Source organism: Alligator mississippiensis, chromosome 2 (assembly GCF_030867095.1).
Source record: "Alligator mississippiensis isolate rAllMis1 chromosome 2, rAllMis1, whole genome shotgun sequence".
Lineage (NCBI taxonomy): Eukaryota > Metazoa > Chordata > Crocodylia > Alligatoridae > Alligator > Alligator mississippiensis.
The window spans coordinates 161,255,209-161,272,021 of record NC_081825.1 but is presented as its reverse complement, the minus strand read 5'-3'; the positions used below and the strand labels follow the sequence as shown (position 1 = coordinate 161,272,021).

The 16,813-nt window shown below is 48.6% G+C and overlaps 2 protein-coding genes and 1 pseudogene across 2 annotated transcripts in view; all 3 read left to right on the top strand.

The window, feature by feature from the left end:
* The first annotated feature begins 3,650 nt into the window (after window positions 1-3,650).
* LOC109283323 (histone H2A type 2-B-like) lies at window positions 3,651-3,994 on the top strand (annotated as a pseudogene).
* A 1,380-nt stretch (window positions 3,995-5,374) lies between these two features.
* On the top strand, window positions 5,375-12,832 carry LOC102562945 (histone H2A.Z). Its single transcript, XM_014600122.3, has 5 exons — window positions 5,375-5,506; window positions 5,942-6,019; window positions 7,131-7,244; window positions 12,128-12,257; window positions 12,413-12,832. The coding sequence occupies exons 1-5, from the start codon at window positions 5,504-5,506 to the stop codon at window positions 12,472-12,474; spliced, it is 387 nt and encodes a 128-aa protein (XP_014455608.1). The 5' UTR covers window positions 5,375-5,503; the 3' UTR covers window positions 12,475-12,832.
* Window positions 12,833-14,333: 1,501 nt separating this feature from the next.
* Window positions 14,334-16,813, top strand: part of DNAJB14 (DnaJ heat shock protein family (Hsp40) member B14) — a 33,122-nt gene continuing 30,642 nt past the window's right edge. Inside the window, exon 1 of the mRNA XM_006264501.4 lies at window positions 14,334-14,595. Within this exon, the coding sequence (XP_006264563.1) occupies window positions 14,463-14,595 (133 nt within the window). The 5' untranslated portion in view covers window positions 14,334-14,462. The remainder of the gene's footprint in view (window positions 14,596-16,813) is intronic.

Sequence of the window (16,813 nt, the reverse complement as noted above, 5' to 3'; positions counted from 1 at the left end):
TTTTATTGCTTAAGGATGGCTCCTCTGAGATCAGTGATGGAATATCCAGGGAGGTTAAAGTATTTCGCCATGTGCTTTTTGCGTGTTTCTGGAATTGATATCAAACTGATATCCATTCATTTTTTTTATATAGGAATGTCCCCACCTAGCCAACATAGACTGTAGAGGGGCATTGTAAGTAGGTGATGGCATTTATGACATTGGCAGAGGAGCAGGTGCATGAACCCTGGATGTTATAATTCACGTTGTTTGGTCCAATAACGATGTGGTGTATGTTGATGAGGGAGCACAGCTGGTATCTGGGTCTGTAGCAAGACCGAGTGGCTTGGTGAGATTTGGAGTTAGGTATTTGCTGCTGGAGAGAGGATATTTGAGGTCAGGGGCCACACAAGTTCAATTATCAAGCCTAATCCCTTTCTTTACAGATCCAAACACTTTTTAAACTCATTTGAGTTAACACTTAATACTTTCCCTATTTCTCAGTAAACCTTCTAATTTAAAGGGATTTTTCTCCCCACTAAAGGGATTGTTTCTCAAAATGTTTTTATAAACCCATTCCTTCAGGAACATGGAATATACCCTTTGAATGTGTCATTAACATGTAGGATGTGGGAAGCTGCTGTTGCTATTGCCAGTGTGAAATATTTTTGTTTATTCTTGTGTATCTGAGCAGTTTGCTCCTTCTTCACTGGGGAGCCCTTAGGGTACCTGAATTAGATGTAGAATAACATGGTGCCTTTTTGATTAATACACAAGTCTGCCTACTGAAGCATTGTTGGCTATCTTAGGGCTTGTCTGAACAGAGGTATACTAGTTTTTTTAAATGTTTATTGAAGCATTGTTTTTATCTGATACAGGAATAAACATGTACATAAACTGATAGATGCTCTGTGTGGATACTCCTATACAGGCTTAAACCCAGCTAATCAATTAGATAAACCAATACTCCAGGGGCAAATGGAGTGTTTAGATCCCTCTTAATGAAAAGGATATGCTTGAGGCACAAAATAGAGCAAATAGCACCATGACAGCTGTGCACAAACAAGGAGGCTGTGCACTTGAAAGCCTGATGAATGAACAGATGGTATCAATAGCGTAATGATGTAAGTAAACTATATCAAAGTAGGAGATCATAAAGCAATATCAAAATTCAGCCTGGCCCAGCAGCCATTGACAAATAAGCAGACTGTACTCAGCTGTCACAAATATGAGCATTCATATAGGGCAGGGGTCAGCAACCCCCGGCACACGTGCCAAGCATGGCACGCAAGGCCATTTTGCTCAGCACACCACTGCCAGTCTGGGCTCTAAGCAGCTGCTGCCAGCCACAGAGCTCAGGCTGCTCCTAGCAGGTGCCTGGGAGGCTGCAAGCAGACCAGGCTCCGTGGGCTGGCTGCAGCCGGGAGGCTGCAAACAACTGCTCTGGCCTCTGGCATGTAGGCACTCTGACACCTTCCAAGGTAGACATTGTGTTTTTTGTGGCACTCCAGCCAAAAAACGTTGCCTAACCCTGATATAGGGCAAGAGTTTTCAATGAACTATGCCAGCAAGATGGGGGTCTGCTAGTCCATTGCCCTTTAGTGGCCTGGCCTTCCCCATGTGAAGGTGGGTGCATAGAAGCTTCTGATTTAGATGTCTGTGGGCCAGCCACAAAATCCTCAATTGCTGAGAAACTTTTCTGAGAAGGATTTAATACCATTTTCATGCTGCCACCTCTCCCTAACTTGCCAAATGCCAACTAGCACCAGCTTGTGATAACGTGTATAGCTTCATACTACCAAGTGAGTCGTTCCCTGAAAACTCTTCCCCACGTGAACAAGCAATTGCAAAGCAAGCTGTGCAGGCAGGGCTAGTGTCAAGGAGATGAGATCGGTGCTTTATTATGTAGCACTTTGGACCTACATTGTCTGCTGTTACCTAATATGCCAAGCTACTGGAAAAATTAAAATATTCTGGCAGTGACCAAGGGAGGCTTGCTCCTGGTTCTGGATGAAGGTGGGGATGTAGTATACAGCAGACTGGTGTTGGGAGAGAACTCTTTTGCAGCTGTGCAATGACCAGCAGTAATGGGAGATCTTCAAGATGAAGAAAACCCCTTTTCTGGAAATCTGTGCAGGTGGCCTGCAGTGAATGTGAATTCCAAGATCTAAAGGAAATAGGTTTAACCTATGGTATAATAAAGCAAGCCTCCTGATGGAATCTCTTCCACTTGGCATGGAATAGGTAAAGACTTGAAATCATGCAAAGATGCATGAAAAAAATTCCAAAGAATCAAAAATGCTCTTGGAGTAAATGGTTGCTGGGGACTGCTTGTACTTCTTAAGCATAGCTCAAATATTTCATTTTCATGTTCTGCTGCTTAACAAAACTTGCTACCAGCAGAAATTCTTCATGAGGATGGAAAGTATAGCTGCTTCACAACCTTGGTTAAATTTCTAGTAGTTTTTCAAGTGTCTAAAAATATGAAGAAGCACCTAGACCTAGGGCTAGATCTAGTAAAGGATTTAGGCTCTTGGTTCTGTATTCTGCTCTAGGATCTGGTGTTAAGTTCCCTATACCTCCTCTACAGAGCACAAGGAAAGTTTGAGAACCACATCATTAGCAGGTTTCATAGATTTCATAGGCATTAGGGCTGGAAGAGACCTCGTAAGGTCATCAGGCCCAGCCCCCTGCCCAAGGGGCAGGAAGTCAGCTAGGGTCAAAGGATCCCAGCAAGATAAGCATCCAAATGTTTCTTAAAAGTGTTCAGAATAGGTGCTTGCACCACGTCTGGGGGGAGTCTATTCCAGGCCTGGGGGGCTCATACAGTAAAGAACTTTGTCCTTATGTCCAGCCTAAAATGGTCTTGTAGGAGTTTGTGACCATTGGACCTTGTCATCCCTTGGGGCGCTTTGCTGAACAGGCATTCTCCCAGATCCTGATGCATACCCCTAATGTACTTATAGGCTGCCACCAAGTCACCCCTGAGCCTGTGCTTCTCCAGGATGAAGAGTCCCATGGCTCTCAGCCTCCCTTCATAAGGCCTGTTCTCTTGGCCTCTGATCATGCACGTGGCTCTCCTCTGGACTCTCTCAAGCTTCTCCATGTCCTTCCTGAATTGTGGAGTCCAACCTTTCAACCTTCTTAGACTCAGCACAACCCTTGGGAAATGCTAGCTCTTGGCTTTCACTTGTTTGACTGAAAAACAAAAAGTACTAGAGCCATGAATGGCATGTGCCCCCGGTAGCTGTGGGGGCACGGCGGTGGCAGGAGTGTGGTGGCAAGAGCAGCAAGAGCCTGTGGCAGTAAGTGGGAGAGCTCCTGAAGACTCCACCAGCACTGTTGGCAGCAGGGGAGGATGGCGAACACGGACCAAGGGTTGGCGACCACCTGCAGCTGCTGTCAACATCGGCAGCAGCAGTCAGCAGGAATCGCGGACTGCCCACAGATGCCACTGGTGGTGGCAGCAGTGGGGTGGCAAGCGGCGATTGCCCATAGGCGCCGCTGAGTGTAAGTGGTGCCTTTTTCCAGGGGGTGCACCGCAACGCCCATGACTAGAGCAATTCTTTTACTGCAAGGAACACAGAAAGACCATAAGAACATAAGAACTGCCATTTGCTGGGTCAGACCATAGGTCTGTCTTGCCAGGTTTCTGCAGAGGGGTAGCATCACATAAGAGTGAAATCATGTCTGGCTGTGGAAAGCAGGGAGGCATAGTCTGCAAGCCTAGGTCTTCCCAGGCAGGGCTGCAGTTCCCTGTAGGCCGTGTGCACTGTATGCTTTACAAGGGCAATTATGCTTCAGTGATGGAAAGCCTGATGACTGAAACCCTGGAATTGGCTGGGAATGCTGCACGGGACAAGAAAACTCGCATCATTTGCACCACCTCTAGCTGGCGATCCACAACGACAAGCTCCTGGGGGGAGGTCACACTGCTCAAGGCAGGGTCCCACCCAACATCTAGGTGGTTCTGCTGCCTAAGAAAACGGAGAGCCACAAACCCAAGGGCATGTGAAACCTGTGCAGATTCAGGCCTAGACTTGGAAACATTCATAACACAACCCCCACACCTCCCCACGTCACAGAGGGGCAGAAAGTATATGCTAAAAGGGAGAGCAAACTGAGTATGAGCAGGGATTCCCTACCTTGCAGCCTCCAGCATTTAAGGTCTAGACCAAGGGTAGGCAATCAGAGCAGTCATTTTGCTTGGCAGTCACACCTCTGGGAAGGGGCCAGGCCTGCCGGTACCGCCACAACAAGGATCAGGCCCCTTGCAGCTCCCCCACCTTCTGCCCTGGGGACGCCAACACCTTTCAAGCCAAGGTTGCGGGTGTTTTTGCCACTGTGACCAAAAACATTGCTGATCCCTGGTCTAGGCAGTTCTGATTCAAAGGCTGGACCCCTAACTCCCTCACTCAATAGCTACCAATACCCTTCCTTTGCAGCAGGCCAGGGTGTTTTTGACACTACGGGTGCCTATTTGAAATCTCCGGGTCGCTTTAATGAAACGCGCAGTGCTGCTACTGCACGACCCCTGGCTGAGAGTCACCGTGCCAAGGAGGGCAACACCACCTGTCTGCCCGTCCCACCTGCTGCACCCGGGGCGGGAGATCTGCATCCTCCAAAGACCCCTTCTTTGCAGGGACACAAGTTGGGGTGGCCAGGTACAGGTGTTGGGCTGCAACTCCTCCAGTGACCTAGGGCAGGCTCTGGTGCCTCTCCCTGGGGTGTCTTTAATTTTCCCTGCGCCTGAGGAAGGGCGTGTGTGTCCGAAAGCTTGCAGAAAAAGACAACGTGTCTGCATCTCCCCCGGGGGATTCACCCCCGCAATTCCTTACCCAGCAGCTGCCCTAAGCCCCGCCCGGGGGTGGAGGGGAGGCACTTGCAAGTCCCATGTGTGGGACGGGGTGGGGCAGGGCAGAGGCAGGTGTCCGGGTCGCAAAAAGGCCCGTAGCTGTGCCTGAGCCTGGGCGCGGGGCCTCGGAGGCTGTAGGTGCCCGCGGGCAGCGCCGCCAGCGCCAGACAAAATGGCGGGCGGAGCCGGGCGCGCGGGAGCCAGCAGAGGGGTGGAGCAGGGCGCGCACGCGGGCCCTCGCGCCGCGACGCGCCGGGTCACTGGGCCTACACCGCCCCCCCCCTTCGCCCCGCGGGGTTCGCCAGGCAGCCGACGGCTCCGCAGGGCCGCGCCTGTCACTTTAAGTGTGGGCGTGCCTTCCATTGAGGCCCGGGCGCACGAGCCTCCCGCCCCACCCCACCCCTCTCCTCCCCGCCCGGCGGCTGGGCTCCGATTGGCTCCTGGGCCGCAGAGTCGCCACGCCCCCCTCGGCGGCGATTGGCTGGCGGTGGGATCCGGGTGCCCGGATGTGGGCACGTTCGGCGGTTATAAAGCACCGGGGGAAGGCGGGAGCCGGCGCAGTTTGAATCGCGGCGGGTACAGGTGTGCGGTGCTGCTGGGGTCTTGTTGTGTGTGAGAGCCGCTCGCTGCTTCCTCCCTCTCCCGCGCGGTGCTGCAGCGCCGCTTACGATGGTAGGAGGCCACGGAGGCGGGGGACGGTTGGGGGTGGGGGTTGCTCAACCGCGCTGCAGCGGCGGGGAGGAGGTGGTGGCGGCTGCATGGGGAGACTGGGCGCAATGGTTGGAAAGCTGGCACGCGTTGGGGCGCCCTCGCGTCTCGCCGGCCGCTGGGCTGTGGGGGAGGGGGTGCGCATGCGCGGCGGGCCGGCGGGAGCGCTCAGCGCCTGCGCCTAGCAAGGGACTCGGACTGCTGGGCGTGGGGGAAGAGCGCATGCGCGGCGCCTTGGCTCGGGCTGCTGGGCGGGGAGCGCATGCGCGGGGCTGTTGGGCGGTTCTTGCCTGAGACCCGAGTGACTGACTTGCTTCCAGGTGAGCTTATAGGAGGAAGAAGCTGGCTCCAGTGGGTAGGAGTTCGCTTCTGACTACCGCCTTCCTCCCTGTTTTGTAGGCTGGTGGTAAAGCTGGGAAGGACTCTGGGAAGACCAAGACCAAAGCAGTGTCTCGCTCGCAGAGAGCTGGGCTGCAGGTGAGTCTGCAGGGCTTCATCCCATTTATTTGTCCTTTAAGCCTTTTGCCTTTTTGTTTGGGAGTTTTTCTCTGTTTGCTGCTTGTCTGCTATGGGGCAGTCTGCTTCAGGAGCAGCAGGCTTCCATGTTAGAACAGCTGCAGTTGAAGTCCACTGATTGTCATGATTTTTAAAAGGCTAGTCTTTGGAGGGTGCTATTTTCAGCGCCTAGGTTTTGCATTACTTGAAGAGGTTTTTTTTTGTTTGTTTCAGTGCAGTTAAGGAGTAACAGCTTGGACTGGGAATGAACAGCTTGAACCATAATGCTGCTGCTGCTACTATATGGCAGGGGTCTTCAACCAGAGTGCTATGAGATGCTTCCAAAGGGGCTGTGGCACCCATGTGTCCTGTGCCAAAAGATGAGCAATTGCTCTTTCTCCTTGCTGGGGTTGGGCACCTCTAAAATCTGTCCAGCAGTACTTGTAGCTAGTCCCCATGCCTGGCAGCTCTTGCACTGGCCACCCTGCTCCTAACAGTTGCTCCAATGTGTGTGCATGTGAAGTGCATGAGCAGGTGGCCAGATATAGGTAGAGGACTACAATTTAAATCCTGAGTTATCCCCTGTCTGTTTCTCTCTTTCTGCCCCCTCCTTCCCCCCCCCCCCCCCAATGTGCCTGGCGTGGTGAGAGGCTGCAAGTGCATCTGGCTTCAGTTGCTGGCATTGGAAGCCTAGTGCTTACCCCTTCATGCACAGATCAATGGCTGGGAGGGGGCAGATGCTGGCAAAAGGGTACAGTGGGGTGAGGTCTTGCCTTGACACTCTTACCTGGTGTAAGTTGGCTTCTAACTCAATAGTTCTCAGCCAGGATGCTCCTAAACTCTGGAAAAAATAAAAAGGGCTGTTTTGAGGCTAAAAAAGCTGAGAATTGCTGTTTTATAGGATAAGGAATCATGCAAGAAGTGTATTCAAAATCACTATGCTTTAAATCTGATCAGCTTTTGTTACATCAAATAACAAACAGGCCTTCCTGTGATTTATTTTATGGTAGCTGTTGGCAGGGTTTCAGTCTTTCATTTGCCAAACCTTTTATGGTGTTTACACTATGTTCTTCCTGCTCTTGATGTCTTGCAGTTCCCGGTTGGCCGCATTCACCGTCATCTGAAGTCCAGGACCACTAGCCATGGACGTGTAGGAGCTACTGCTGCTGTGTACAGTGCTGCTATCTTGGAGTACCTGACAGCTGAGGTAAGGATACTGTTGGAGAGACTGGGAAAGGCAGTTAATATTCTTAAAAGGGGTAAATTGACTTAAATTGAGTCCCTTTAAATTGCTATAAATCAGTAGCCCAAATTTAAATAATTTTATCAAGTTTCCCATTGTATTTTTGTTTCCTTCCTTTTTTACAGAAAGGTTGTATCATCATTGGTTGATCTAACAGAACTTGTCCTACTGTAAAAACTGGATTAAGTTGCAAGTTGTATACATGTTTCCTAGGTACTCAAACTCTCTCTTCATAGCTTGTGTACCTAGAAACACATGTTCCAAACTTAGTTAACTGCAGTTTTTACAGTAGGTCAGTGTGTTTTTATTGTATCAACCAATGATAGATAAACAATATGGTCTTAAATGTATAACTTACAGCATTGCTAACAATCTGAATGTACTATTTTGGCATCCTAAATGTGAATTGTATGTTGTTCAGTAGATTTAATGTGCTCTTTTTTTATTAAGATGGTGACTTGTTTAATTTGGTGTTGGTTGTGTGTTTAAAAGCAACTTTAATGTTTTGGAAATAGAAATCATTATCAAGACTTGATTAACACTTGGATAACTAATTTATTAAACACTAGTATTAACTGTTATAGTATGCCATGAACTGCAATTTAGTGAATTAAACCAGTTATTTCGGATCACCCTGGGGAAAACTTTCTAAAATGTCTAGGTCTTGATTTCAAGACCAGTCTACCACTTTGTACACTTGAGCCCAGTGTTGGTCCTTTGCTCACACTCCTGCTTATTCCTCCCTGTTTCTCCTCCACACAGGAGATGAACACCAAACCAGTGCTTCTCCCTGTGATGTAATCCACCATACCCTCCCTAGCTTTTCCCTCGTCCCAACAAGCCATGCTTTCTGCTGTTGCAGCACACAAGGCTAGGGGGCTACAATATTTTAGTTTGGAGACCATGAATTGCATGAACTTCAAGTCTGCTTGCATCTCTGCATAGCCAAAGGAACCAAGAAGGGCCGTTTAACTGAAGTACCCAAACCCTTAAGAAGCCCCAGGGGGTTGGTAATTACTGAGCAGATGGTTGCTTTGCCATGAGCTGAGAAATAAGCCTCCATTATGGGTACAGTCATCGATATTCATAAACTGAGAACTGAGCCAATTGGATCGGGTAAAGACACAGACAGGCAGGAGTTTTGATACCTTCTAGGTGGGCCTGGTAGATGATGCTGATCAAGGAGTACACAGCTAGAAGAGGCCAGGTTCAAACACTTGTGATTACTTCGTTGATGCTTTGTATCCAGCATTATATAACCTTGCAGGGCCAAACCCCTAATACATGAAATATTGTGCTGTATTTCTTTTAAAGCTTGACCTCAAAAGTTAAATGGCTTCCCTACCCCCAAACCTTTGAAGAAAATCAACCTTTAAGTCCAGAGGGTTTTTTTATTGACTCAATATTTTATTTAAATTATATTTATATCTTGTACCTTAGTCTATACTGTGTTAAATTCAGGGTTCATTTTAAAGTGGCATACTTTTTTAAAGGGAAACTTAATTATTCATTTAAATCCAACTTTTTTTGCTTAACTCGGACAAATAAAAGCTGCATAATCATTGCCACTTGTATTCTGAGGTTTTAGGATAACAGATTTTCTGCTGTAATCAGAATTTGCTTTCATCTAAAAATACTTCAGTGAACTATTTTAGTGAGTCTTGAGGATCAGCAGGAAGGGAGTTAAGTTGGCATTTTGATGGAGGCCATGGTGTGGGAGTGAAGGATGTTGCATAATACAGTCAATGTTAAATCAGAATTGTACAAAACATGGGCTATCTGTGCTGTGGCATAGAGCTGTGTTTAACCCTTTTTAAGGAGCCCTATCCTGTGAGTCACACTATTAAGAGTACCTATCTGTAGGAGAAGTAACTACTAAAGCTATAAACAAGACATGGTATTTCTTGTGGGACTGGTTGTGCTCCATCTTCTAGAATGGAGAAGTTGTGGGTTTGACATCTCTACACATCTCCCTTCAAAGTGGCTGATTACACTGCTGCTTTTCCACCAGTAGGTGGCTGGAGAGAGCACACATCACAGTATGCCTGGTGCTGGTCAAGTTCCATAGGATCCCTTGGCTGCAAGTGCTGACAGAGCACCTGCTTTTACATTTTGGGTAGGTGGTGACATTTTTGTAGGATGAATTTTGGTGTTGGTCACTGCAGCTTGTGCCTTTTGAATATCTGCCCTTATTTCTGGTGTACTGATGTGGCCATCATTGATCATAAGCCAGAGCTTTCACCAGCAACACCTGCTATGGATCTGTATATAGTAATAGCCTTGCTGGCCCAGTGTCATTAACTTGTGGGCCTCAATGGCTGCTGTTACTACTTTCATTAGCCCTCAAGAACAAAGGTTGGGGGAGAAGCTCATGTGTGCTTGCTGCCAAACAGTAGGTGGGGCTGTGTCTACATCTGGCTTGTACTGGGCAGCAGTAGATACTGCTCCCCTAAAGCTGTTTTGGCTGCAGCTCAGCATCTGGCTGAGCGTATAGGGGATCGACTCCAAGTCATGAAGCGGTGTTTCTGGGCCAAGGAGATAAGCAGCAACTGGTAGGAGCAGATTGTTTTGGCCACCTGATGATAGGCAATAGTGCATACCCCTGGACATGCAGAAGTGTACCTTTATGGAGATTTGTGCCAAAATTGTCTTGCGCATACAGCCATGGACAGTGATGATGAGTTTGCCCTTACCTGTAGAGAACTGCGTTCCTTGTGTTACATAGACGTTTATGACCCCAGACAGCCTCTGATCTGTGGCAAACTGTTTTGTCATAGGCAAGTTGACTGTTGGAAAGGCTGTGCAAGAGACTGGGTGATGGCCTTGTATACCATATGTCTTGCCAACCCACAGGAGGCTTTAGATGAGCTTACCAGCCTGTGGTTTCCCAGCTATGTTAGGGCTCTTGAGCACACACATCTCCATCCTTTCCCTTGTGGATTCTGGCTATGAATTCACTAACTGGAAGGGGTACTTCCCAATAATGATTTGGACAGTTGAGGATCACCATGGGCATTTGAGCCATGTACATGCCAGTTGGTCAGACTGGGTGCGCAATGCTAGGATATATAGGCATTCCCTTTCTCACTTTGGGTCAGAGAGAGAGCTTGCCCCTGCCTGGCCCCCAGGCTGAGGAATGACTACCCTTGATACTAATAAGAGACCCATCCTACCCTGTACCCCTGGCTAATGAAGCCTTTCACTAGGTGTCTGGATGCTTAGAAGGAACTGTTCACTAGGTCAGCAGCTGTAAAATGTCTGTGGAGTGTGCTTAGACATCTCGAGCCTTTCTGGAGGTGCCTGAGGATGCATGGATGTCAGTAAGTGCAACATACCCTAGTTCATGGTCCCTGCATGTGTACTGCAAAATGCTGGAGGCCAAGAGTAGCACCAGGAATTAAAAAAAAAATCATGGTGAAAATTGATCTTGCATTGGTTTGTTTTGGTGTTAGGCTTAAAAAAACAAAAACCCAGACATCTAGTGGCACTTGTCAGTAGTCCTTCGTGAGGTCTGTAGTTGTCAGATACCAGGCACCTCCAAGTTTACTATTCTGGGTATGAGATGAGCACCTGGCACTAATGGCATTAAGCTTGTGACAGTCTGCACAGAACCTATTGGTGCCATCCTTGGGCACCAACATCACAAGTGAGGCCTATGGGCTGTTTTATTGAATTGCCTCCTGCTCCGGTGCCAGCATGTCCCTGATTCCCTTTTCCAGGTCCTACCTAGCCTATTTTCCCAGTGATTCTGAAAGGTGGTGAACACCTGATAGATTTTTGTCCCCTGTTTTCACTCAGTGCATGACTAAGTGTGTCCTAGCTTGCTGGAGAAATACCTGTAGCTTTGCAGAAGCACTCTGATTTCCAACTCCTGGGCAGGAGGTAATTTGTCAGAGTAGAATAGATTCCACCAGAGTTGTCTCCTGTTTCCATTATCGGATCTAAAAGAGGGTCTTCAGTCCCTTCCCAGTTCCCCCACAGTGGAAAAACAATCTTTCTGTCATAATAAGGTTTCATAACAATTACATGACTTGCTGTCTAATGGCAAGTGTGTTTTCTCCCCCTTTTACATTATTCAGCTCTTTGACCTTCCCAGCCAGCCTGGAACTTTTTCATCACACAGAAAACAAAGTCATGGTATTGATACCTGGTTTATTGATGCCCAACTTTCCACCGCCGTGGGCCAGATGAGTGGTGTAGGATTGGTCCAAGAGCCAGATCACATGGAGGTTTGGCACGTGACATCAGTACATGCGTTTGTCTTGCACACTGACCTGGTTATGTACTTGAATACAGCTGTGTGCTAGCCCCAGGGCTCCTCATGGGTCTAGAAATGTGGCAGTAGAGGAGTGGCAATTAACACTGCCACACCTCCCCTGCCACAATATCTAGACTCCTGGGGAGCCCTGCAGGCTGGAAATTTGAGCACCACTATCTATTCCATGTGACCTGCTGATCACACAGCAAGCATACTAAACCTCTTGTTTCTTCTGTGCTTTGGCTAGGCTTTTTTGAGCCAAATGCATGAGCTTGGTGGGTCTTTCATGAAATAAACACATAATTCCAGTTTTCCCTCTGGAGAAATTTTTTTTCCCCCTTATTTCTCCTTCATTAAGTCCAGGGGTCCCATTGGCCTCTGACTGAACAGCAGTTCAGAAAGGTACAAGTCTGTAGATTCCTTCTAGCTTCCAAAAACCTTCTCTGAGAAGGTAGGGAAAGCATTTATTTGTAGGTGTTGATGCATAAAGGTCTTCACCTGTTTTCAGAGTCCTGTTTAAATCTCTCCATTGGATAACTCTCTTCTAATTCAGTGAGTTAGCTGAGTGAATGAGTTTTTGTGCCTGCAGGTTCTTGAGCTGGCAGGAAATGCATCCAAAGACTTAAAGGTGAAGCGTATCACTCCCCGTCACTTGCAGCTTGCAATCAGAGGAGATGAAGAACTGGACTCTCTCATTAAGGCAACAATTGCTGGTGGTGGTATGTAATACTGTCCTCTTACCCTTGCATTAAAGTCTAACAGATCATGTTTCTAATATACACATCCTGATTTTGTATATATACTCTTTTTCTGGGTTTTACATGACTAGGAAATAACTTCCATTTAATTTCTTGCCTTGTGGTTTTTATTTTAGGTGTAATACCACATATCCACAAATCGCTTATTGGAAAGAAAGGACAACAGAAAACTGTCTAAAGAATACCAGGATTCCTTGTTATCTCAGGACTCTTAAGTACTCAAACAATTGTCCAGTGTTGGTGATTCCAGTGGACTGTATCTGTGAAACACAATTTTGCCTTTTTGTAACTTGAGAAGCTAAAGCTCACTGAGCTGTCTAACAAACCAAATTTCTGCATTGAAGTCTTAACCATATTTAAGTGTTACCATGGCTTCAAAGAAGCTATTGTATTTGTAGTGGGTTTTGATTGAGCTGACTGTTTTAGATCGGTTGATTTTTTTAATGTGAAGCAGAAGTAAAAGGAAATGTTTTGGTTTTGTACAGACTTTTCATCCACTAGAGTGGAAATGTTCAATAAATGTTATATCAATAGCAGTAATGGTCTCTTTCTTTCTTTAAATCTGCCTTTAACAAGAGGTGTGATGGATTCTCTTCCCATAAAAGATCTAGTAGTAAGATGACACCTTCTAATCAAAAGCTGCAGGCTTGAAAACACCTTAAGTTGGAGGAAACTACTTTTAATATCATTCTGCTCTTGCTTACAACTTGCTCTCATCTATAGCTGTCTTAAAGCAAGATGGCTAAAAGGTCAATGTCTTGAAGGCATAACGATACTGCGGGGGGGGGAGAACTAATTAACCCATCTTCAGTGGAGGTGGAATTGTGTTTTCAAAAAAAGTGTTGAAAGCAGGAAGGGAGAAACTACTTTAAAATGTATCCAAGCATTTCTTTTTCCTTCCTGCACCACAAACTGCCCTCTTCCCATGCACATTCTTGGATTGCTGCAGTTAAATGAATTGATGTTTAATTTCTGACTTGTCAACATTAAAAAAAAAAAAAATTTTTATTTTTAAAAGATAGTGTTCAGGAGGTAAAGGCAGCATTATAGCTGATGCTACCCCTCATTATAACATGTTTAAAACTTAATTAGTCTTAATGGCAATAGTGAAAAGCAAATGCTTGAGTGCCTGATACCAATCTTAAGCAAGCCTAGGATCTAGGAATCTATGCAGCAGATGTAAGTCTTCAACATATTTGAGTAACAAGGGCCAAAACGTAACATCCTCTGAATTAGCAGGTGGTCTGACAAATCTTGAGAATATTTAAATTCACTTTTTTTTTCTTTTTTTTTCTTTTTTTTTTTTTTATACATGGTTTGGATGGATCTCCTAAAACTCAAGGCTCTTGTCTATGGTAGGCAATTGTTTCTGTTTTTCCTTGGAGGATGCATAGGTGCCACAAGTTGGAGGAGAAGTAGGAGGAACAACATGGAGCCTCCACTGCTGCTTTCCATGTTCATTTCTGACAGATATAATGTTTGACTTGGCAGTCCTGAATCTTTGCTTTACAGCCACTTAAGTCTACTTCTGTTCCTTTACACAAAGATTTTAGAGTGAATGTGCAATTGTGGAAGGGAACAGTAATGGAGCAGAGATGGCCACAATTTTACATTCGCGAAGCTGATGTGCTGCTACACTCAATTCAGGTCACTTCTGGAGTTAGTATATGGTAACACTAATATTACAGGGGCGTGCTCTCCCTCCCCCGTAAGGAGTAAGCAGCAATTGGAGGTAGTCACAGCGGTGCAGCTCAAGCCCCAGAAAGCTCCCGTTCCCCTTCCTATCCAGCTGTCAGATGGGTAATTGAAGTCAAATCGGGTGCTGCACGGTGGTAACGTGTCACCTGGGGCGGCCCTCTGTGGGGTGGGGGGGGGGGAAGCGGCCGGCCAGGGCCTTCTGCGGCCTCTGCGCAGAGGGGAAGGAGCGCCTCCCCCTGAGATCGAGCCCGGGGCAGGCGCGGGCCGCACGGAAGCCCCGGAGCTCAGCCCCTGCGCCGTCGCTGCTGCCCGGCCGCGGCGCACGCGCAAGAGGCGCCGCTGTTGCAACTGGGCCCGGAAGCCGCCGCCACCGGCCGGGAGGGGGACGGGATAGGACGAGGCGATGCGCGCGGTCGCCGCCGGCGATCCGGCCCGCGCCGCCTGAGCGGGCCCACCCGCGTCGCCCCGATGGAGGGCAACCGCGACGAGGCGGAGAAGTGCATCAGCATCGCCCGCGCGGCGCTGGAGGCCGGGCACCGCGAGCGCGCCCTGCGCTTCTTGCACAAGGCCCAGAAGCTCTACCCGAGCCCCGCCGCCCGAGGTGACCGCCGGGCCGGGCCGCGCACCACCGCCACGGGCCAGGCCGCCGCTGTGCCCGGGAGCCGGGGCAGGTCCTGCCGGGCCCCGGGCTCTTCCCGCGCCTTCGCGGCTCTCGGGCCCGCGGGGCGAGAAGGCAGCTCTGGGGAGGTCACGGCGTGGCTCCGGCCTTGCGGGGGGAGGGGGGAGTCCGTTGGGCTGTGTGCGGTGTCGCCGGGCGTAGGATAATAATTGATTACTGTATTTGTACGGTCAGTAAGAGTAAAAGCGTTCAAAAGAGAAGCGCACCGATAAAGGTTTCTTTGGGCCCATAACAGTGGCCAGTTATCAGCCAGTCTTATCCACCGATATGCAGCCTGGAGAGCAGCGTCTGGCCGGTAAGTCTGTGGGGGGAGGTGGGGGTGCAGATTGAGGCCCCCCCGCAGTGGTGGAGGGAGTGGGGGCTGGCGTAGGAGCAGGCACTGCCCAGCCAGGGAAGGGCACAGGACAGAACTGTGGGCAGGGAGGGGGGCGTGGTCCCCATGGCTGCACACACCCCTGGGGCGGCATGGGGGACATGTGCCGCCTGGATTTGTGCATGGGGTGAGGGGCAGGCTGCTGCTGCTGCAAGCTCGGCCAGGGGATGCACCAGCCTCTTCCTGGGCGAGGGGGCTGGGCCAGGGCTGCACTCTAGGCAGGTGTCAGCAGCCCTGGGAGGCAGGACTATGGGGAATTTTACTGTGGCTGTAGCTCACCCCATAACCCCCTCTCCCAGCACCACTGCTGCCTGCCCAATCCTCAGCACAGGACCAGCCCCCCTGCCAGGAAGAAGCTAGCGCAGCCCCTGACCCCAAGCTCACAGAAGGTAGCCTGCCCTCACCCCGCACACAAATCTGGGGGGCACATGCCTCCCCAGGGGTGTCTGTAGCAGTGAGGACCCCACCCCCCACACAAGCTGCCCGTGGCTGTCTTGCACCCTGCCTCTGCTTCAGCTGGGCAGTGCCTGCCCCTGCTCCACCCCCACTCCCTTTCTCACCCTGGGGTCCTCAGTCTACCCCCACACACCCCTTCCCTCACAGACTTACAGTCTGGATGCTGCTCTCCAAGCTGTCATGCTGCATTCCTAGCCGCATATACACTGCAGCTGTGCACATGCATGCATTTCTTGGTGACATTATCAGTTACACCGGCAAAAAAAGACAATTGCTATTAATGTCAATTTTCCTTCAATCAGTGCTGATCTGTTATGGACAGATATATCAGTACACTTCTAGTTCAAAATGTACAATAATTTTTGAGGCACCTAATTGATGCGGCAAATGCAAAACCCAAGTCACTCTCAAAGAGTTAACCAACTTCTTGGTTTGCTGTTAGCACTTTCTTATAGCTGCTTGCCTCAAAGAAATGTTTCAACTTTGATGACCCAGTTCTCACACTCTCACTGGCAATATAAAGTAAATAAGAAGACTTATTTGCGTATTTTTTAATGTACAATAGTTTTTCAGCAAATATGATAATTTTGAACTTCCAATAGGATAATTTCATATTTAAGACCTGGCAACACTGCCTGCCTGTGTAGTTGATTTACCCACCCCGACCCTGGAGCATGCTGCACTGTTTTGTGTCAGCTGCCTCCTAAACGGGAAGCCGTGCGGTGTGGCCATGTCCCTGTAGTACCTTGTTCAGGGTAATTAACACAGCTGAGTGATGAGGCTGCAAAGACCACCTGCAGCACCATGCAAAGGAGCTGTGCTAGCTTCTGGTTTAGCAGACAGCCTTTAGGGGAGCAGCACAGCAGGTCTTGAAGGCACTGCTGCGAGGCACGGTAAAGCTACTGTGTAGACGTGGCCTTACTCATGCTGTGCCATGAAGTCTGTTCTAAACATTATAGTGTGCAGTAACTTGCTGAGTTGTTTCACTTAAGCTCCTTTTATCTTATTTGAGGAATAGGGAACCCTTATTTTTAATGCATGTTATTGAAGCTATTTTCCCCACCCATTAAAAATTGCAGCACAGAGTATTTCAAGTTAAAACTGCACTCTAGGGCAGTGCTCCAAAAATAACAAGCACGGAGTGCTAGCTTTACCTGTAGTGTCACATATATACTTACCAAACGCTTTTGCTCCTCCATAACCTGCCTGTTATATTTTGTGAGTAAGCTGCATATCAAGGCTTTATAAAGTCAGTATGTTGTGTGGGGAGGGGGAGCTGGGGGTTGCCCCCCCCACCTCCCCTCCCATTAC